Source organism: Stegostoma tigrinum (genome assembly GCF_030684315.1).
Source record: "Stegostoma tigrinum isolate sSteTig4 chromosome 44 unlocalized genomic scaffold, sSteTig4.hap1 SUPER_44_unloc_1, whole genome shotgun sequence".
NCBI lineage: Eukaryota > Metazoa > Chordata > Chondrichthyes > Orectolobiformes > Stegostomatidae > Stegostoma > Stegostoma tigrinum.
In genome coordinates this window covers 77,920-100,000 of record NW_026728049.1, presented here as the reverse complement: position 1 = coordinate 100,000, position 22,081 = coordinate 77,920, and the positions used below count along the sequence as shown (strand labels likewise).

The 22,081-nt window shown below is 54.4% G+C and overlaps 1 protein-coding gene across 1 annotated transcript in view; it reads left to right on the top strand.

Annotated features, from left to right (window-relative positions):
• Positions 1 to 21,867, top strand: part of LOC132207554 (whey acidic protein-like) — a 22,598-nt gene extending 731 nt beyond the window's left edge. The window contains exons 2-4 of the mRNA XM_059643506.1: positions 10,902 to 11,051; positions 20,711 to 20,731; positions 21,475 to 21,867. Coding sequence (XP_059499489.1) covers positions 10,902 to 11,051; positions 20,711 to 20,731; positions 21,475 to 21,524 — 221 coding nt within the window. The 3' untranslated portion in view covers positions 21,525 to 21,867. The remainder of the gene's footprint in view (positions 1 to 10,901; positions 11,052 to 20,710; positions 20,732 to 21,474) is intronic.
• Positions 21,868 to 22,081: the final 214 nt, after the last annotated feature.

The following is a 22,081-nucleotide window of genomic DNA, read 5'->3' as shown; positions in this document are numbered from 1 at the left end:
GGAGGGAGAGGGGACAGACTGGGGAACAGTGGGATACAGAGAGAGAGAGGACAGACTGGGGAACAGTGGGATATAGAGAGAGAGGGGACAGACTGGGGAACAGTGGGATACAGAGAGAGAGGGGACAGACTGGGGAAGAGTGGGATACAGAGAGAGAGGGGACAGACTGGGGAACAGTGGGATATAGAGAGAGAGAGGGGACAGACTGGGGAACAGTGGGATATAGAGAGAGAGGGGACAGACTGGGGAACAGTGGGATATAGAGAGAGAGGGGACAGACTGGGGAACAGTGGGATACAGAGAGAGAGGGGACAGACTGGGGAACAGTGGGAAAGAGAGAGAGAGAGGGGACAGACTGGGGAACAGTGGGATAGAGAGGGAGAGGGGACAGACTGGGGAACAGTGGGATATAGAGAGAGAGAGGGGACAGACTGGGGAACAGTGGGATATAGAGAGAGAGGGGACAGACTGGGGAACAGTGGGATAGAGAGAGAGAGGGGACAGACTGGGGAACAGTGAGATATAGAGAGAGAGGGGACAGACTGGGGAACAGTGGGATATAGAGAGAGAGGGGACAGACTGGGGAACAGTGGGATATAGAGAGAGAGAGCGGACAGACTGGGGAACAGTGGGATATAGAGAGAGAGAGGAAAGACTGGGGAACAGTGGGAAACAGAGAGAGAGGGGACAGACTGGGGAACAGTGGGATATAGAGAGAGAGGGGACAGACTGGGGAACAGTGGGATAGAGAGAGAGAGGGGACAGACTGGGGAACAGTGGGATACAGAGAGAGAGGGGACAGACTGGGGAACAGTGGGATAGAGAGAGAGAGACGAAAGACTGGGGAACAGTGGGATACAGAGAGAGAGGGGACAGACTGGGGAACAGTGGGATATAGAGAGAGAGAGGGGACAGACTGGGGAACAGTGGGATATAGAGAGAGAGGGGACAGACTGGGGAACAGTGAAATATAGAGAGAGAGGGGACAGACTGGGGAACAGTGGGATATAGAGAGAGAGGGGACAGACTGGGGAACAGTGAAATATAGAGAGAGAGGGGACAGACTGGGGAACAGTGGGATATAGAGCGAGAGGGGACAGACTGGGGAACAGTGGGATATAGAGAGAGGGGACAGACTGGGGAACAGTGAAATATAGAGAGAGAGGGGACAGACTGGGGAACAGTGGGATATAGAGAGAGAGGGGACAGACTGGGGAACAGTGGGATATAGAGAGAGAGAGGGGACAGACTGGGGAACAGTGGGATATAGAGAGAGAGGGGACAGACTGGGGAACAGTGGGATATAGAGAGAGAGGGGACAGACTGGGGAACAGTGGGATATAGAGAGAGAGGGGACAGACTGGGGAACAGTGGGATATAAAGAGAGAGAGGGGACAGACTGGGGAACAGTGGGATACAGAGAGAGAGGGGACAGACTGGGGAACAGTGGGATATAGAGAGAGAGGGGACCGACTGGGGAACAGTGGGATATAGAGAGAGAGAGGAGACAGACTGGGGAACTGTGGGATATAGAGAGAGTGGACAGACTGGGGAACAGTGGGATATAGAGAGAGAGGGGACAGACTGGGGAACAGTGGGATATAGAGATAGTGGGGACAGACTGGGGAACAGTGGGATAGAGGGAGAGGGGACAGACTGGGGAACAGTGGGATATAGAGAGAGAGGGGACAGACTGGGGAACAGTGGGATAGAGAGAGAGAGGGGACAGACTGGGGAACAGTGGGATATAGAGAGAGAGGGGACAGACTGGGGAACAGTGGGATAGAGAGAGAGAGGGGACAGACTGGGGAACAGTTGGATATAGAGAGAGAGAGGAGACAGACTGGGGAACAGTGGGATATAGAGAGAGACTGGACAGACTGGGGAACAGTGGGATTTAAGGAGAGAGAGGGGACAGACTCGGGAACAGTGGGATATAGAGAGAGAGGCGAAAGACTGGGGAACAATTGGATACAGAGAGAGAGGGGACAGACTGGGGAACAGTGGGATATAGATGGGAGAGGGGACAAACTCAGCAACAGTGGGATATATAGAGAGAGAGGTTACAGACTGTGGAACAGTGGGATACAGAGAGAGAGACGGAACAGACTGGGGAACAGTGGGATACAGCGAGAGAGGGGACAGACTGGGGAACAGTGGGATATAGACTGAGAGGGGACAGACTGGGGAACATTGGGATAGAGAGAGAGAGGGGACAGACTGGGGAACAGTGGGATATAGAGAGAGAGACGACAGACTGGGGAACAATTGGATACAGAGAGAGAGGGGACAGACTGGGGAACAGTGGGATATAGATGGGAGAGGGGACAAACTCAGCAACAGTGGGATATATAGAGAGAGAGGTTACAGACTGTGGAACAGTGGGATACAGAGAGAGAGACGGAACAGACTGGGGAACAGTGGGATACAGCGAGAGAGGGGACAGACTGGGGAACAGTGGGATATAGACTGAGAGGGGACAGACTGGGGAACATTGGGATAGAGAGAGAGAGGGGACAGACTGGGAACAGTGGGATATAGAGAGAGAGGGGACAGACTGGGAACAGTGGGATACAGAGAGAGAGTTGACAGACTGGGGAACAGTGGGATACAGAGAGAGAGAGAGGGGACAGACTGGGGAACAGTGGGATATAGAGAGAGAGGGGACAGACTGGCGAACAGTGGGATATAGACTGAGAGGGGACAGACTGGGGAACAGTGGGATATAGAGAGAGAGAGGGGACAGACTGCGGAACAGTGGGATATAGAGAGAGAGGGGACAGACTGGGGAACAGTGGGATATAGAGTGAGAGGGGACAGACTGGGGAACAGTGGGATATAGACTGATAGGGGACAGACTGGGGAACAGTGGGATATAGAGAGAGAGAGGGGACAGACTGGGGAACAGTGGGATACAGAGAGAGAGAGAGGGGACAGACTGGAAAACAGTGGGATATAGAGAGAGACAGGGGACATACTGGGGAACTGTGAGATATAGAGAGAGAGGGGACAGACTGAGGAACAGTGGGATACAGAGACAGAGGGGACAGACTGAGGAACAGTGGGATACAGAGACAGAGGGGACAGACTGGGGAATCGTGGGATATAGAGAGAGAGGGGACAGGCTGGGGAACAGTGGGATATAGAGTGAGAGGGTACAGACTGGGGAACAGTGGGATATCGAGAGAGAGAGGGGGCAGACCTGGGAACAGTGGGATAGAGAGAGAGAGAGGGGACAGACTGGGGAACAGTGGGATATAGAGAGAGAGGGGTCAGACTGGGGAACCGTGGGATATAGAGAGAGAGAGGGGACAGACTGGGGAACAGTGGGATACAGAGAGAGAGGGGACAGACTGGGGAACAGTGGGTTAGAGAGACAGAGGGGACAGACTGTGGAACAGTGGGATATAGAGATAGAGGGGACAGACTAGAGAACAGTGGGATATTTAGAGAGAGAGGACAGACTGGGGAACAGTGGGATCCAGAGAGAGAGGGGACAGAATGGGGAACAGTGGGATATAGAGTGAGAGGGGACAGACTGGGGAACAGTGGGATACAGAGAGAGAGGGGACAGACTGGGGAACAGTGGGATATAGAGTGAGAGGGGACAGACTGGGGAACAGTGGGTTATAGAGAGAGAGAGGGGACAGACTGGGGAACAGTGGGTTATAGAGAGAGAGAGGGGACAGACTGGGGAACAGTGGGATATAGAGAGAGAGAGGGGACAGACTGGGGAACAGTGGGATATAGAGAGAGCGGGGACAGACTGGGGATCAGTGGGATATATATAGAGACAGAGGGGACAGACTGGGTAACAGTGGGATATAGAGAGAGCGGGGACAGACTGGGGATCAGTGGGATATATATAGAGACAGAGGGGACAGACTGGGGAACAGTGGGATATAGACAGAGAGGGGACAGACTGGGGAACTGTGGGATATATAGAGAGAGGGAACAGACTGGGGAACAGTGGGTTTTAGAGTGAGAGGGGACAGACTGGGGAACAGTCGGATATAGAGAGAGAGAGGGGACAGACTGGGGAACAGTGGGATATAGAGAGAGAGGGGACAGACTAGGGAACAGTGGGATATTTAGAGAGAGAGGACAGACTGGGGAATAGTGGGATATAGAGAGAGAGGGTACAACTGTGGAACAGTGGGATATAGAGAGAGAGAGGGGACAGACTGGGGAACAGTGGTATATATAGAGAGAGGGAACAGACTGGGGAACAGTGGGATATAGAGAGAGAGGGGACAGACTGTGGAACAGTCGGAAAAAGAGAGAGAGAGGGGACAGACTGGGGAACAGTGGGATATAGAGAGAGAGGGGACAGACTAGGGAACAGTGGGATATTTAGAGAGAGAGGACAGACTGGGGAATAGAGGGATATAGAGAGAGAGGGTACAACTGTGGAACAGTGGGATATAGAGAGAGAGAGGGGACAGACTGGGGAAACGTGGGATTTATGAACAGAGAGGGGACAGACTGGGGAACAGTGGGATATATAGAGAGAGAGGGGACAGACTGTGGGAACAGTGGGATACAGAGAGAGAGAGGGGACAGACTGGGGAACAGTGGGATATAGAGAGAAAGGGGACAGACTGGGGAACAGTGGGATATAGAGAGAGAGAGGGGACAGGCTGGGGAACAGTGGGATATAGAGAGAGAGGGGACAGACTGGGGAACAGTGGGATATATAGAGAGAGAGGGGACAGACTGGGGAACAGTGGGATATAGAGAGAGAGGGGACAGACTGGGGAACAGTGGGATACAGAGAGAGAGGGGAGAGACTGGGTTACAGTGGGACATAGAGAGAGAGAGGGGAAAGACTGGGGAACAGTGGGATATAGAGAGAGAGAGGGGACAGACTGGGGAACAGTGGGATACAGAGAGAGAGGGGACAGACTGGGGAACAGTGGGATATAGAGAGAGAGGGGACATACTGGGGAACAGTGGGATATAGAGAGAGAGGGGACAGACTGGGGAGCAGTGGGATACAGAGAGAGAGAGGGGACAGACTGGGGAACAGTGGGATATAGAGATAGAGAGGGGACAGACTGGGGAACAGTGGGATATAGAGAGAGAGAGGGGACAGACTGGGGAACGGTGGGATATAGAGAGAGAGGGGAAAGACTGGGGAACAGTGGGATATAGAGAGAGAGAGGGGACAGACTGGGGAAGAGTGGGATATAGAGAGAGAGGGGACAGACTGGGCAACAGTGGGATATAGAGATAGTGGGGACAGACTGGGGAACAGTGGGATATAGGGAGAGGGGAGAGACTGGGTTACAGTGGGACATAGAGAGAGAGAGGGGAAAGACTGGGGAACAGTGGGATATAGAGAGAGAGAGGGGACAGACTGGGGAATAGTGGGATACAGAGAGAGAGGGGACAGACTGGGGAACAGTGGGATATAGAGAGAGAGAGGGGACAGACTGGGGAACAGTGGGATATAGAGAGAGAGGGGACAGACTGGGGAACAGTGGGATAGAGAGAGAGAGGGGACAGACTGGGGAACAGTTGGATATCGTGCAAGAGGGGTCAGACTGAGGAACAGTGAGATATAGAGAGAGAGGGGACAGACTGGGGAACAGTGGGATATAGAGTGAGAGGGGTCAGACTGGGGAACAGACGGATATAGAGAGGGAGGGGACAGGCTGGGCAACAGTGGAATATAGAGACCGAGAGGTTTCAGACTGTGGAACAGTGGGATACAGAGAGAGAGAGGGGACAGACTGGGGAACAGTGGGATAGAGAGAGAGGGGACAGACTGGGGAACAGTTGGATATCGTGCAAGAGGGGTCAGACTGAGGAACAGTGGGATATAGAGAGAGAGGGGCCAGACTGGGGAACAGTGGGATATAGAGTGAGTGGGGTCAGACTGGGGAACAGTCGGATATAGAGAGGGAGGGGACAGGCTGGGCAACAGTGGAATATAGAGACCGAGAGGTTTCAGACTGTGGAACAGTGGAATACAGAGAGAGAGAGGGGACAGACTGGGGAACAGTGGGATATAGAGAGAGAGAGAGTTGACAGACTGGGGAACAGTGGGATACAGAGAGAGACGGAACAAACTGGGGAACAGTGGGATATAGAGAGAGAGAGAGTTGACAGACTGGGGAACAGTGGGATATAGAGAGAGAGGGGGGACAGACTGGGGAACAGTGGGATATAGAGAGAGAGGGGACAGACTGGGGAACAGTGGGATATAGAGAGAGAGAGGGGACAGACTGGGGAACAGTGGGATATAGAGTGAGAGGGGACAGACAGGGGAACAGTGGGATACAGAGAGAGAGGGGACAGACTGGGGAACAGTGGGATATAGAGTGAGAGGGGACAGACTGGGGAACAGTAGGTTATAGAGAGAGAGAGGGGACAGACTGGGGAACAGTGGGATATAGAGAGAGAGAGGGCACAGACTGTGGAACAGTGGGATATAGAGAGAGAGGGGACAGACTGGGGATCAGTGGGATATATCTCGAGAGAGTGGACAGACTGGGGAACAGTGGGATACAGAGAGAGAGAGGGGACAGACTGGGGAACAGTGGGATATAGAGACAGAGAGGGGACAGACTGGGGAACCGTGGGATATAGAGAGAGAGGGTACAGACTGGGGAACAGTCGGTTTTAGAGTGAGAGGGGACAGACTGGGGGACAGTGGGATAGAGAGAGACAGAGGGGACAGACTGGGGAACAGTGGGATATAGAGAGAGAGGTGTCAGACTGGGGAACCGTGGGATATAGAGAGAGAGGGGACAGACTGGGGAACAGTGGGATATATAGAGAGAGAGGGGACAGACTGTGGGACAGTTGGAGATAGAGAGAGAGGGGACAGACAGGGGAACAGTGGGATAGAGAGAGAGAGGGGACAGACTGGGGAACAGGGGGATACAGAGAGAGAGCGGGGTCAGACTGGAGAACAGTGGGATACAGAGAGAGAGGGGACAGACTGGGGAACAGGGGGATATAGAGAGAGAGGGAACAGACTGGGGAACAGTGGGATATAGAGAGAGAGAGGGGACAGACTGGGGAACAGTGGGACACAGAGAGAGAGGGGACAGCCTGGGGAACAGGGGGATATAGAGAGAGAGGGGGCAGACTGGGGAACAGTGGGATATAGAGAGAGAGAGGGGACAGACTGGGGAACAGTGGGATACAGAGAGAGAGGGGACAGACTGGGGAACAGTGGGATATAGAGAGAGAGCGGACAGACTGGGGAACAGGGGGATACAGAGAGAGAGAGGGGACAGACTGGGGAACAGTGGGACACAGAGAGAGAGGGGACAGCCTGGGGAACAGGGGGATATAGAGAGAGAGGGGGCAGACTGGGGAACAGTGGGATATAGAGAGAGAGAGGGGACAGACTGGGGAACAGTGGGATACAGAGAGAGAGGGGACAGACTGGGGAACAGTGGGATATAGAGAGAGAGCGGACAGACTGGGGAACAGTGGGATATAGAGTGAGAGAGCGGACAGACTGGGGAACAGCGGGATAGAGAGAGAGGGGACAGACTGGGGAACAGGGGGATATAGAGAGAGAGGGGACAGACTGGGGAACGGTGGAAATCAGAGAGAGAGGGGACAGACTGGGGAACAGTGTGATATAGAGAGAGAGGGGGGACAGACTGGGGAACAGTGGGATATAGAGAGAGAGAGGGGTCAGACTGCGGAACAGTGGGATATAGAGAGAGAGGGGACAGACTGGGGAACAGTGGGATATAGAGAGAGAGGGGACAGACTTGGGAACAGTGGGATATAGAGAGAGAGGGGACAGACTGGGGAACAGTGGGATATAGAGAGAGAGGGGACAGACTGGGGAACAGTGGGATATAGAGAGAGAGAGGGGACAGACTGGGGAACAGTGGGATATAGAGAGAGAGGGGACAGACTGGGGAACAGTGTGATATAGAGAGAGAGAGGGGACAGACTGGGGAACAGTGGGATATAGAGAGAGAGAGGGGTCAGACTGCGGAACAGTGGGATATAGAGAGAGAGGGGACAGACTGGGGAACAGTGGGATAGAGAGAGAGAGGGGACAGACTGGGGAACAGTGGGTTACAGAGAGAGAGGGGGCAGACTGGGGAACAGTGGGATATAGAGAGAGAGAGGGGACAGACTGGGGAACAGTGGGATATAGAGAGAGAGGGGACAGACTGGGGAACAGTGGGATATAGAGAGAGAGAGGGGACAGACTGGGGAAGAGTAGGATACAGAGAGAGAGGGGACAGACTGGGGAACAGTGGGATATAGAGAGAGAGAGGGGACAGACTGCGGAACAGTGGGATATAGAGAGAGAGGGGGCAGACTGGGGAACAGTGGGATATAGAGAGAGAGAGGGGACAGACTGGGGAACAGTGGGATATAGAGAGAGAGGGGACAGACTGGGGAACAGTGGGATATAGAGAGAGAGAGGGGACAGACTGGGGAAGAGTAGGATACAGAGAGAGAGGGGACAGAGTGGGGAACAGTGGGATATAGAGAGAGAGGGGACAGACTGGGGAACAGTGGGATATAGAGAGAGAGGGGACAGACTGGGGAACAGTGGGATATAGAGAGAGAGAGGGGACAGACTGGGGAACAGGGGGATACAGAGAGAGAGCGGGGTCAGACTGGAGAACAGTGGGATACAGAGAGAGAGGGGACAGACTGGGGAACAGGGGGATATAGAGAGAGAGGGAACAGACTGGGGAACAGTGGGATATAGAGAGAGAGAGGGGACAGACTGGGGAACAGGGGGATACAGAGAGAGAGAGAGGGGACAGACTGGGGAACAGTGGGACACAGAGAGAGAGGGGACAGCCTGGGGAACAGGGGGATATAGAGAGAGAGGGGGCAGACTGGGGAACAGTGGGATATAGAGAGAGAGAGGGGACAGACTGGGGAACAGTGGGATACAGAGAGAGAGGGGACAGACTGGGGAACAGTGGGATATAGAGAGAGAGCGGACAGACTGGGGAACAGGGGGATACAGAGAGAGAGAGGGGACAGACTGGGGAACAGTGGGACACAGAGAGAGAGGGGACAGCCTGGGGAACAGGGGGATATAGAGAGAGAGGGGGCAGACTGGGGAACAGTGGGATATAGAGAGAGAGAGGGGACAGACTGGGGAACAGTGGGATACAGAGAGAGAGGGGACAGACTGGGGAACAGTGGGATATAGAGAGAGAGCGGACAGACTGGGGAACAGTGGGATATAGAGAGAGAGGGGACAGACTGGGGAACAGTGGGATGTAGAGAGAGAGGGGACAGACTGGGGAACAGTGGGATATAGAGAGAGAGAGGGGACAGACTGGGGAACAGTGGGATACAGAGAGAGAGAGGGAACAGACTGGGGAACAGTGGGATACAGAGAGAGAGGGGACAGACTGGGGAACAGTGGGATATAGAGAGAGAGAGGGGACAGACTGGGGAACAGTGGGATATAGAGAGAGAGAGGGGACAGACTGGGGAACAGTGGGATAGAGAGAGAGAGAGGGGACAGACTGGGGAACAGGGGGATATAGAGAGAGAGGGGACAGACTGGGGAACGGTGGAAATCAGAGAGAGAGGGGACAGACTGGGGAACAGTGTGATATAGAGAGAGAGGGGGGACAGACTGGGGAACAGTGGGATATAGAGAGAGAGAGGGGTCAGACTGCGGAACAGTGGGATATAGAGAGAGAGGGGACAGACTGGGGAACAGTGGGATATAGAGAGAGAGGGGACAGACTTGGGAACAGTGGGATATAGAGAGAGAGGGGACAGACTGGGGAACAGTGGGATATAGAGAGAGAGGGGACAGACTGGGGAACAGTAGTATATAGAGAGAGAGAGGGGACAGACTGGGGAACAGTGGGATATAGAGAGAGAGGGGACAGACTGGGGAACAGTGTGATATAGAGAGAGAGAGGGGACAGACTGGGGAACAGTGGGATATAGAGAGAGAGAGGGGTCAGACTGCGGAACAGTGGGATATAGAGAGAGAGGGGACAGACTGGGGAACAGTGGGATAGAGAGAGAGAGGGGACAGACTGGGGAACAGTGGGTTACAGAGAGAGAGGGGACAGACTGGGGAACAGTGGGATATAGAGAGAGAGAGGGGACAGACTGGGGAACAGTGGGATATAGAGAGAGAGGGGACAGACTGGGGAACAGTGGGATATAGAGAGAGAGATGGGACAGACTGGGGAAGAGTAGGATACAGAGAGAGAGGGGACAGACTGGGGAACAGTGGGATATAGAGAGAGAGAGGGGACAGACTGGGGAACAGTGGGATATAGAGAGAGAGGGGACAGAGTGGGGAACAGTGGGATATAGAGAGAGAGAGGGGACAGACTGGGGAACAGTGGGATATAGAGAGAGAGGGGACAGACTGGGGAACAGTGGGATATAGAGAGAGAGAGGGGACAGACTGGGGAACAGTGGGATATAGAGAGAGAGGGGACAGACTGGGGAACAGTGGGATATAGAGAGAGAGAGGGGACAGACTGCGGAAGAGTAGGATACAGAGAGAGAGGGGACAGAGTGGGGAACAGTGGGATATAGAGAGAGAGGGGACAGACTGGGGAACAGTGGGATATAGAGAGAGAGGGGACAGACTGGGGAACAGTGGGATATAGAGAGAGAGAGGGGACAGACTGGGGAACAGTGGGATATAGAGAGAGAGAGGGGACAGACTGGGGAACAGAGGAATTGTTTGGGATGGTTTATCTCTGATCTGTGCAGATTCGTTTTGAACATCCATGCTGTGCTCAACTCTCCACCCTGTCTGCATATCCCGGTCTGTTTCGGACACTCCCTTCCCGTTCTCTCCCCACCTCTTATCCTGCCGACCCCGTCCCGAAACCGTCCTGCGCTCGCTCCTTCCCTGACCACCACCCCCTGACCTCCCTGTTCTTTCCTTTCGCCCTCTCCGTCTGCAGTGTGCCCCGTCAATGACCTACTGGGTTACTGCGAGACCCTCCCGGTGCGCAAGTCCCTACGATGCTGGCCAATTAAGTGCCTCTGCGATTCGGATTGCCGGAGCGGATTCCGCTGTTGCCCGCACCAGTGCGGGCGCAAATGCAAACGCGGTGAGTACCCTGTCTCCCGGAGGCCGGGCACGAGGCCGGCTTTGAGGGGTGGGTGTGTTGGAGGTGCTCGTGGGTCTCTGCCATCTGGGGCTTGAGTCGAAATGCTTCCAAACTGGAGGCAGACCCTTGACTCCCTCCGCACCCCGCCGACCTTGTCCCTTCCAACCTTTGGAGGCTAAAGGGAGACGGGAAAGGCTGGGGGTATAATTTTAAGCCGAATGGTGGAAGGAATAGGTGGGTGGGAGAGTGTTTTGGCTGTTAAAAGCGCTGCCGGCATTCCTAGAGGAGCCGCTGCTTCAGAGAGTTCAAGCGACGCTGGGATTGGCACACTGGGGATAGTAAAATGTTGGGTCATGGGTCAGTAGGTGGGCAGAACATTGCGGGCCAAAGGGCCTGGGCTGTGCTGTAACTCTTCTATGTTCTAGAAATCCACTGTATCCTCCTTGATTTCACGCTCGGTGACTTGAATCTCTTGACACTGGTGTTAAAAATTGTGCACAGCTCTCCCCTCATCTCGAAAGCCTCCCCCCTCCCCAAGCCCTGTGATAAAGGCACCCCCCGACTTGCCCCATCGATGCCCCCTCCGTGATGTGGCCACCCCTCAAATTCCAGCCCTCTGGGGGAGCTGAAAGAAAAGTCCCAGGTGTTGAGTTCAAGGATCCATTCCCTGGCAATGTTCCCTCTGGGAATTGTAGAGAGGCAGCCAGAGAGAGAGGGAGAGAGAGAGAGAGAGACAGAGACAGAGATAGAGAGAAAGAAAGTCAGAGACAGAGCGAGAGACAGACAGAGAGAGACAGCGAGTGAGACAGAAATAGAAAGTGGGACAGGGAGTGAGAGAGACAGAGAGAGAGACAGAGTGAGAGAGCGAGAGAGAGAGAGAGAGAGAGACACGCAGAGAGAGGGAGAGAGACAGAAGGAGAGACAGACAGAGATAGAGAGAAAGAAAGTCAGAGACAGGGCGAGAGACAGACAGAGAGAGACAGCAAGTGGGACAGAGAGTGAGAGAGACAGAGAGAGAGACAGAGAGGGACAGAGAGAGACAGAGAGAGTGTGAGAGACAGAGAGAGGGAGAGACAGAGATGGAGTGAGTGGGACAGAGAGAAACAGTGATGCGCTCGCTGTATAACACTGGTGCTCCCAGTGTCGAACCCGGTTGTGAAATCAGGAAGGGCCAGGAAACAGGGGGAGCACACACCCGTGGAATCCAGGGGCATCTCTCCCCGAATCATCCTTCCGCGAAATGGGAAGTAACGGCGCATAGCGGGGCGATGGTGGACGCGGTATTACAGAGGTATTCATGCCCACCATCTGGCACATCGACACACTGCCAGCCCAGCCTCCCCAGATTCGCGGAGAGCGGTGAGGGCGGAATCTCTTGGACCTCGAAACCCATTTGAAAGGGTGTCCCCACCATCCCACAGTCTCCCGACATCTTCAACGCATGGGACCCCAACTTCAGAAGATGTCAAACTTCTGCTCGTCTCGCGCCACCCTCAAAGTCGCTGCGTGGATGAAACCCATCTCTCAGGGCAAAGAGAAAAAGGAGCTGGGGGACATCCATATGGAGCAGGGAACTCTTCCCACCAATGTCACCGACCCTTGCCAGCAAACAGCTTTCAGGGATCGATGGCTCGATCCCCCAGATTCCACTACTACACCAGCACTGCACAGTGCACCACCGCAAAACGCCACATCTGTTGGCAATCTTCTGTGCTGTGCATAGGTCCACAAAGTGTCCCACCTGTATCCATCCGACTGTTCCCCAGACTGTCCCCTCACTCTCTCTGTATCCCACTGTTCCCCAGACTGTTCCCTCACTCTCTCTGTATCCCACTGTTCCCCAGACTGTCCCCTCACTCTCTCTGTATCCCACTGTTCCACAGTCTGTCCCCTCACTCTCTCTGTATCCCACTGTTCCCCAGACTGTTCCCTCACTCTCTCTGTATCCCACTGTTCCACAGTCTGTCCCCTCACTCTCTCTGTATCCCACTGTTCCCCAGACTGTTCCCTCACTCTCTCTGTATCCCACTGTTCCCCAGACTGTTCCCTCACTCTCTCTGTATCCCACTGTTCCCCAGACTGTCCCCTCACTCTCTCTGTATCCCACTGTTCCACAGTCTGTCCCTCTCTCTCTCTCTCTATCCCACTGTTCCCCAGTCTGTCCCCTCACTCTCTCTATATCCCACTGTTCCCCAGTCTGTCCCCTCTCTCTCTATATCACACTATTCCCCAGACTGTCCCCTCTCTCTCTATATCCCACTGTTCCCCAGTCTGTCCCCTCACTCTCTCTGTATCCCACTGTTCCCCAGTCTGTCCCCTCTCTCTCTATATCCCACTGTTCCCCAGTCTGTCCCCTCTCTCTCTCTATATCCCACTGTTCCCCAGTCTGTCCCCTCTCTCTCTCTATATCCCACTGTTCCCCAGTCTGTCCCCTCTCTCTCTATATCCCACTGTTCCGCAGTCTGTCCCCTCTCTCTCTATATCCCACTGTTCCCCAGTCTGTCCCCTCTCTCTCTATATCCCACTGTTCCCCAGTCTGTCCCCTCTCTCTCTATATCCCACTGTTCCCCAGACTGTCCCCTCTCTCTCTATATCCCACTGTTCCCCAGTCTGTCCCCTCACTCTCTCTGTATCCTACTGTTCCCCAGTCTGTCCCCTCTCTCTCTATATCCCACTGTTCCCCAGTCTGTCCCCTCTCTCTCTCTATATCCCACTGTTCCCCAGTCTGTCCCCTCTCTCTCTCTATATCCCACTGTTCCCCAGTCTGTCCCCTCTCTCTCTATATCCCACTGTTCCCCAGTCTGTCCCCTCTCTCTCTATATCCAACTGTTCCCCAGTCTGTCCCCTCTCTCTCTCTATATCCCACTGTTCCCCAGTCTGTCCCCTCACTCTCTCTATATCCCACTGTTCCCCAGTCTGTCCCCTCTCTCTCTATATCCCACTGTTCCCCAGTCTGTCCCCTCTCTCTCTCTATATCCCACTGTTCCCCAGTCTGTCCCCTCTCTCTCTATATCCCACTGTTCCCCAGTCTGTCCCCTCTCTCTCTCTATATCCCACTGTTCCCCAGTCTGTCCCCTCTCTCTGTCTATGTCCCACTGTTCCCCAGTCTGTCCCCTCTCTCTCTGTATCCCACTGTTCCCCAGTCTGTCTCCTCTTTCTCTATATCCCACTGTTCCCCAGTCTGTCCCCTCTCTCTCTTTATATCCCACTGTTCCCCAGTCTGTCTCCTCTCTCTCTATATCCCACTGTTCCCCAGTCTGTCCCCTCTCTCTCTTTATATCCCACTGTTCCCCAGTCTGTCCCCCCTCTCTCTATATCCCACTGTCCCCCAGTCTGTCCCCTCTCTCTCTATATCCCACTGTTCCCCAGTCTGTCCCCTCACTCTCTCTATATCCCACTGTTCCCCAGTCTGTCCCCTCTCTCTCTATATCCCACTGTTCCCCAGTCTGTCCCCTCTCTCTCTCTATATCCCACTGTTCCCCAGTCTGTCCCCTCTCTCTCTATATCCCACTGTTCCCCAGTCTGTCCCCTCTCTCTCTCTATATCCCACTGTTCCCCAGTCTGTCCCCTCTCTCTGTCTATGTCCCACTGTTCCCCAGTCTGTCCCCTCTCTCTCTGTATCCCACTGTTCCCCAGTCTGTCTCCTCTTTCTCTATATCCCACTGTTCCCCAGTCTGTCCCCTCTCTCTCTTTATATCCCACTGTTCCCCAGTCTGTCTCCTCTCTCTCTATATCCCACTGTTCCCCAGTCTGTCCCCTCTCTCTCTTTATATCCCACTGTTCCCCAGTCTGTCCCCCCTCTCTCTATATCCCACTGTCCCCCAGTCTGTCCCCTCTCTCTCTATATCCCACTGTTCCCCAGTCTGTCCCCTCTCTCTCTCTGTATCCCACTGTTCCCCAGTCTCTCCCCACTCTCTCTATATCCCACTTTTCCCCAGTCTGTCCCCTCTCTCTCTCTATCCCAATGTTCCCCAGTTTGTCCCCTCTCTCTCTGTATCCCACTGTTCCCCAGTCTGTCCCCTCTCTCTCTCTATATACTACTGTTCCCCAGTCTGTCCCCTCTCTCTCTATATCCCACTGTTCCCCAGTCTGTCCCCTCTCTCTCTATATTCCACTGTTCCCCAGTCTGTCCCCTCTCTCTCTATATCCCACTGTTCCCCAGTCTGTCCCCTCTCTCTTTATATCCCACTGTTCCCCAGTCTGTCCCCTCTCTCTCTATATCCCACTGTTCCCCAGTCTGTCCCCTCTCTCTCTCTATATCCCACTGTTCCCCAGTCTGTCCCCTCTCTCTGTGTATCCCACTGTTCCCCAGTCTGTCCGCTCTCTCTCTGTATCTCAATGTTCCCCAGTCTGTTCCCTCTCTCTCTCTATATCCCACTGATCCCCAGTCTGTCCCCTCTCTCTCTATATCCCACTGTTCCCCAGTCTGTCCCCTCTCTCTCTGTATCCCACATTTCCCCAGTCTGTTCCCTCTCTCTCTATATCCCACATTTCCCCAGTCTGTTCCCTCACTCTATATCCCACTGTTCCCCAGTCTGTCCCATCTCTCTCTATATCCCACTGTTCCCCAGTCTGTCCCCTCTCTCTCTCTATATCCCCCTGTTCCCCAGTCTGTCCCCTCTCTCTCTGTATCCCACTGTTCCCCAGTCTGTCCCCTCTCTCTCTATATCCCACTGTTCCCCAGTCTGTCACCTCTCTCTCTCTATATCGCACTGTTCCCCAGTCTGTCCCCTCTCTCTCTATATCCCACTGTTCCCCAGTCTGTCCCCTCTCTCTATATCCCACTGTTCCCCAGTCTGTCCCCTCTCTCTCTATATCCCACTGTTCCCCAGTCTGTCCACTCTCTCTCTCTATATCCCACTGTTCCCCAGTCTGTCCCATCTCTCTCTATATCCCACTGTTCCCCAGTCTGTCCCCTCTCTCTCTATATCCCACTGTTCCCCAGTCTGTCCCCTCTCTCTATGTATCCCACTGTTCCCCAGTCTGTCCCCCCTCTCTCTATGTATCCCACTGTTCCCCAGTCTGTCCCCTCTCTCTCTATATCCCACTGCTACCCAGTCTGTCCCCTCTCTCTCTGTATCCCACTGTTCCCCAGTCTGTCCCCTCTCTCTCTATATCCCACTGTTCCCCAGTCTGTCCCCTCTCTCTCTCTGTACCCCACTGTTCCCCAGTCTGTCGCCTCTCTCTCTATATCCCACTGTTCCCCAGTCTGTCCCCTGTCTCTCTCTATATCCCACTGTTCCCCAGTCTGTCCCCTCTCTCTCTATATCCCACTGTTCCCCAGTCTGTCCCCTCTCTCTCTATATCCCACTGTAACCCAGTCTCTCCCCTCTCTCTCTATATTCCACTGTTCCCCAGTCTGTCCCCTCTCTCTCTATATCCCACTGTTCCCCAGTCTGTCCCCTCTCTCTTTATATCCCACTGTTCCCCAGTCTGTCCCCTCTCTCTCTATATCCCACTGTTCCCCAGTCTGTCCCCTCTCTCTCTCTATATCCCACTGTTCCCCAGTCTGTCCCCTCTCCCTGTGTATCCCACTGTTCCCCAGTCTGTCCGCTCTCTCTCTGTATCTCAATGTTCCCCAGTCTGTTCCCTCTCTCTCTCTATATCCCACTGTTCCCCAGTCTGTCCCCTCTCCCTCTATATCCCACTGTTCCCCAGTCTGTCCCCTCTCTCTCTGTATCCCACATTTCCCCAGTCTGTCCCTCTCTCTCTCTCTCTATCCCACTGTTCCCCAGTCTGTCCCCTCACTCTCTCTATATCCCACTGTTCCCCAGTCTGTCCCCTCACTCTCTCTGTATCCCACTGTTCCCCAGACTGTTCCCTCACTCTCTCTGTATCCCACTGTTCCACAGTCTGTCCCCTCACTCTCTCTGTATCCCACTGTTCCCCAGACTGTTCCCTCACTCTCTCTGTATCCCACTGTTCCCCAGACTGTTCCCTCACTCTCTCTGTATCCCACTGTTCCCCAGACTGTTCCCTCACTCTCTCTGTATCCCACTGTTCCCCAGACTGTCCCCTCACTCTCTCTGTATCCCACTGTTCCACAGTCTGTCCCTCTCTCTCTCTCTCTATCCCACTGTTCCCCAGTCTGTCCCCTCACTCTCTCTATATCCCACTGTTCCCCAGTCTGTCCCCTCTCTCTCTATATCCCACTGTTCCCCAGACTGTCCCCTCTCTCTCTATATCCCACTGTTCCCCAGTCTGTCCCCTCACTCTCTCTGTATCCCACTGTTCCCCAGTCTGTCCCCTCTCTCTCTATATCCCACTGTTCCCCAGTCTGTCCCCTCTCTCTCTCTATATCCCACTGTTCCCCAGTCTGTCCCCTCTCTCTCTCTATATCCCACTGTTCCCCAGTCTGTCCCCTCTCTCTCTATATCCCACTGTTCCGCAGTCTGTCCCCTCTCTCTCTATATCCCACTGTTCCCCAGTCTGTCCCCTCTCTCTCTATATCCCACTGTTCCCCAGTCTCTCCCCTCTCTCTCTATATCCCACTGTTCCCCAGACTGTCCCCTCTCTCTCTATATCCCACTGTTCCCCAGTCTGTCCCCTCACTCTCTCTGTATCCTACTGTTCCCCAGTCTGTCCCCTCTCTCTCTATATCCCACTGTTCCCCAGTCTGTCCCCTCTCTCTCTCTATATCCCACTGTTCCCCAGTCTGTCCCCTCTCTCTCTCTATATCCCACTGTTCCCCAGTCTGTCCCCTCTCTCTCTATATCCCACTGTTCCCCAGTCTGTCCCCTCTCTCTCTATATCCAACTGTTCCCCAGTCTGTCCCCTCTCTCTCTCTATATCCCACTGTTCCCCAGTCTGTCCCCTCACTCTCTCTATATCCCACTGTTCCCCAGTCTGTCCCCTCTCTCTCTATATCCCACTGTTCCCCAGTCTGTCCCCTCTCTCTCTCTATATCCCACTGTTCCCCAGTCTGTCCCCTCTCTCTCTATATCCCACTGTTCCCCAGTCTGTCCCCTCTCTCTCTATATCCCACTGTTCCCCAGTCTGTCCCCTCTCTCTCTCTATATCCCACTGTTCCCCAGTCTGTCCCCTCTCTCTGTCTATGTCCCACTGTTCCCCAGTCTGTCCCCTCTCTCTCTGTATCCCACTGTTCCCCAGTCTGTCTCCTCTTTCTCTATATCCCACTGTTCCCCAGTCTGTCCCCTCTCTCTCTTTATATCCCACTGTTCCCCAGTCTGTCTCCTCTCTCTCTATATCCCACTGTTCCCCAGTCTGTCCCCTCTCTCTCTTTATATCCCACTGTTCCTCAGTCTGTCCCCCCTCTCTCTATATCCCACTGTTCCCCAGTCTGTCCCCTCTCTCTCTATATCCCACTGTTCCCCAGTCTGTCCCCTCTCTCTCTCTGTATCCCACTGTTCCCCAGTCTCTCCCCACTCTCTCTATATCCCACTTTTCCCCAGTCTGTCCCCTCTCTCTCTCTATCCCACTGTTCCCCAGTTTGTCCCCTCTCTCTCTGTATCCCACTGTTCCCCAGTCTGTCCCCTCTCTCTCTCTATATACTACTGTTCCCCAGTCTGTCCCCTCTCTCTCTATATCCCACTGTTCCCCAGTCTGTCCCCTCTCTCTCTATATCCCACTGTTCCCCAGTCTGTCCCCTCTCTCTCTATATTCCACTGTTCCCCAGTCTGTCCCCTCTCTCTCTATATCCCACTGTTCCCCAGTCTGTCCCCTCTCTCTTTATATCCCACTGTTCCCCAGTCTGTCCCCTCTCTCTCTATATCCCACTGTTCCCCAGTCTGTCCCCTCTCTCTCTCTATATCCCACTGTTCCCCAGTCTGTCCCCTCTCTCTGTGTATCCCACTGTTCCCCAGTCTGTCCGCTCTCTCTCTGTATCTCAATGTTCCCCAGTCTGTTCCCTCTCTCTCTCTATATCCCACTGATCCCCAGTCTGTCCCCTCTCTCTCTATATCCCACTGTTCCCCAGTCTGTCCCCTCTCTCTCTGTATCCCACATTTCCCCAGTCTGTTCCCTCTCTCTCTATATCCCACATTTCCCCAGTCTGTTCCCTCACTCTATATCCCACTGTTCCCCAGTCTGTCCCATCTCTCTCTATATCCCACTGTTCCCCAGTCTGTCCCCTCTCTCTCTCTATATCCCCCTGTTCCCCAGTCTGTCCCCTCTCTCTCTGTATCCCACTGTTCCCCAGTCTGTCCCCTCTCTCTCTATATCCCACTGTTCCCCAGTCTGTCACCTCTCTCTCTCTATATCGCACTGTTCCCCAGTCTGTCCCCTCTCTCTCTATATCCCACTGTTCCCCAGTCTGTCCCCTCTCTCTATATCCCACTGTTCCCCAGTCTGTCCCCTCTCTCTCTATATCCCACTGTTCCCCAGTCTGTCCACTCTCTCTCTCTATATCCCACTGTTCCCCAGTCTGTCCCATCTCTCTCTATATCCCACTGTTCCCCAGTCTGTCCCCTCTCTCTCTATATCCCACTGTTCCCCAGTCTGTCCCCTCTCTCTATGTATCCCACTGTTCCCCAGTCTGTCCCCCCTCTCGCTATGTATCCCACTGTTCCCCAGTCTGTCCCCTCTCTCTCTATATCCCACTGCTCCCCAGTCTGTCCCCTCTCTCTCTGTATCCAGCTGTTCCCCAGTCTGTCCCCTCTCTCTCTATATCCCACTGTTCCCCAGTCTGTCCCCTCTCTCTCTCTGTACCCCACTGTTCCCCAGTCTGTCGCCTCTCTCTCTATATCCCACTGTTCCCCAGTCTGTCCCCTGTCTCTCTCTATATCCCACTGTTCCCCAGTCTGTCCCCTCTCTCTCTATATCCCACTGTTCCCCAGTCTGTCCCCTCTCTCTCTATATCCCACTGTAACCCAGTCTCTCCCCTCTCTCTCTATATTCCACTGTTCCCCAGTCTGTCCCCTCTCTCTCTATATCCCACTGTTCCCCAGTCTGTCCCCTCTCTCTTTATATCCCACTGTTCCCCAGTCTGTCCCCTCTCTCTCTATATCCCACTGTTCCCCAGTCTGTCCCCTCTCTCTCTCTATATCCCACTGTTCCCCAGTCTGTCCCCTCTCCCTGTGTATCCCTCTGTTCCCCAGTCTGTCCGCTCTCTCTCTGTATCTCAATGTTCCCCAGTCTGTTCCCTCTCTCTCTCTATATCCCACTGTTCCCCAGTCTGTCCCCTCTCCCTCTATATCCCACTGTTCCCCAGTCTGTCCCCTCTCTCTCTGTATCCCACATTTCCCCAGTCTGTTCCCTCTCTCTCTATATCCCACATTTCCCCAGTCTGTTCCCTCACTCTATATCCCACTGTTCCCCAGTCTGTCCCATCTCTCTCTATATCCCACTGTTCCCCAGTCTGTCCCCTCTCTCTCTCTATATCGCACTGTTCCCCAGTCTGTCCCCTCTCTCTCTATATCCCACTGTTCCCCAGTCTGTCCCCTCTCTCTCTATATCCCACTGTTCCCCAGTCTGTCCCCTCTCTCTCTCTCTGTCCCACTGTTCCCCAGTCTGTCCCCTCTCTCTCTCTGTATCCCACTGTTCCCCAGTCTCTCCCCACTCTCTCTCTATCCCAATGTTCCCCAGTCTGCCCCCTCTTACTCTGTATCTCACCCTGTACTGTCTCTGTTTGATGATGTTGATGCCTGTAACTTGCTGTAGACTGGAGTAATTCTGAGGCGATGTTTCTGTTTCCCTTGTAGCTGTGAAAGTACGCAGTCCAGGTAAGAACAGAACGAATGAGACTGTCTGCACAATGTGCTGATTTTGCCCACGTTAACTCCCTCCTAGCGACATCCTGGTCAATCCCTCCCAGCCCCTGGGGCAACATCCTGGTAAATCTCTCCCAGCACGAGGCAACATCCTGGTAAATCTCTCCCAGCCCCTGGGGGCAACATCCTGGTAAATCTCCCCCACTCCCCCCACAAACCCTCGCCCACCAGAGCTTTCCCCCAGGAAAATCTGTCGACCCACCGACTCTGCTGTCCCACATCCTCCCTACCCCCGTGCCTGGTCTTCGTAGTGTGGGGTCTGGGGAAGCGCTTGGGAGCACATCAAATGCAGAACCGCGTACACCCACACCACCCCAGCCCCTCCGACCCAAACCCATTGCCCAAAATTCGGAAAATTACTCCCCCAACCTCCACCCTGAAGCGCGCAAACCCCACCTCCCTGGCTCACCTGGTGACGGACGAGGGGGAGAGGTGTCAGGAAATGGGTGGGGAGGGTGAAGGGGCGATGGGAAATGCCTGGGGCGTTTGTTGCGGGGGGGGGTGGCGGGAGGGAAGAGACGGTGGCCGGGGGCTATAGTGCGTGAGAGAGGCAGAGAGGGAGAGGGAGAGAAGGGGATGAGGGCGTGCGGAGGTGGTGTGTTGGGGATGGGGTGTGGTGTGAGAGGGGGAGAAAGACGGTGGAGGGGTAATTGGCGGAAGGTGCAGGCGCTATGCTAATGCAGTCATCTCCGCAGGGAAATGGAAGTGGAAGGGGCGAGGCTGGTGGAAGCATCGCAGGGGCTGAGGGAGACGGAGAAAGGAAGCTGGCAACTCCCTGCAGGAACAGCACCGGAAGAATGAAACCAGCAATCTCAAAATGCAACAACAAAATTCACTGCCCCCCCGCCCCGGCTCTCCCCACCTCCATAGCCCTGTATCCGTCCCCAAACTAATCCCACTGCCTCCCCGCTCTCTCTCCCCCAATAGCCCTGTATCCGTCCCCAAACTAATCCCACTGCCCCCCCGCTCTCTCACCCCCCCCATAGCCCTGTATCCGTCCCCAAACTAATCCCACTGCCTCCCCGCTCTCTCCCCCCCATAGCCCTGTATCCGTCCCCAAACTAATCCCACTGCCCCCCCCACTCTCTCTCCCCCCCATAGCCCTGTATCCGTCCCCAAACTAATCCCACTGCCCCCCCGCTCTCTCCCCCCCATAGCCCTGTATCCATCCCCAAACTAATCCCACTGCCCCCCCGCTCTCTCTCTCCCCGCCATAGCCCTGTATCCGTCCCCAAACTAATCCCACTGCCCCCCCCGCTCTCTCTCCCCCGCATAGCCCTGTATCCATCCCCAAACTAATCC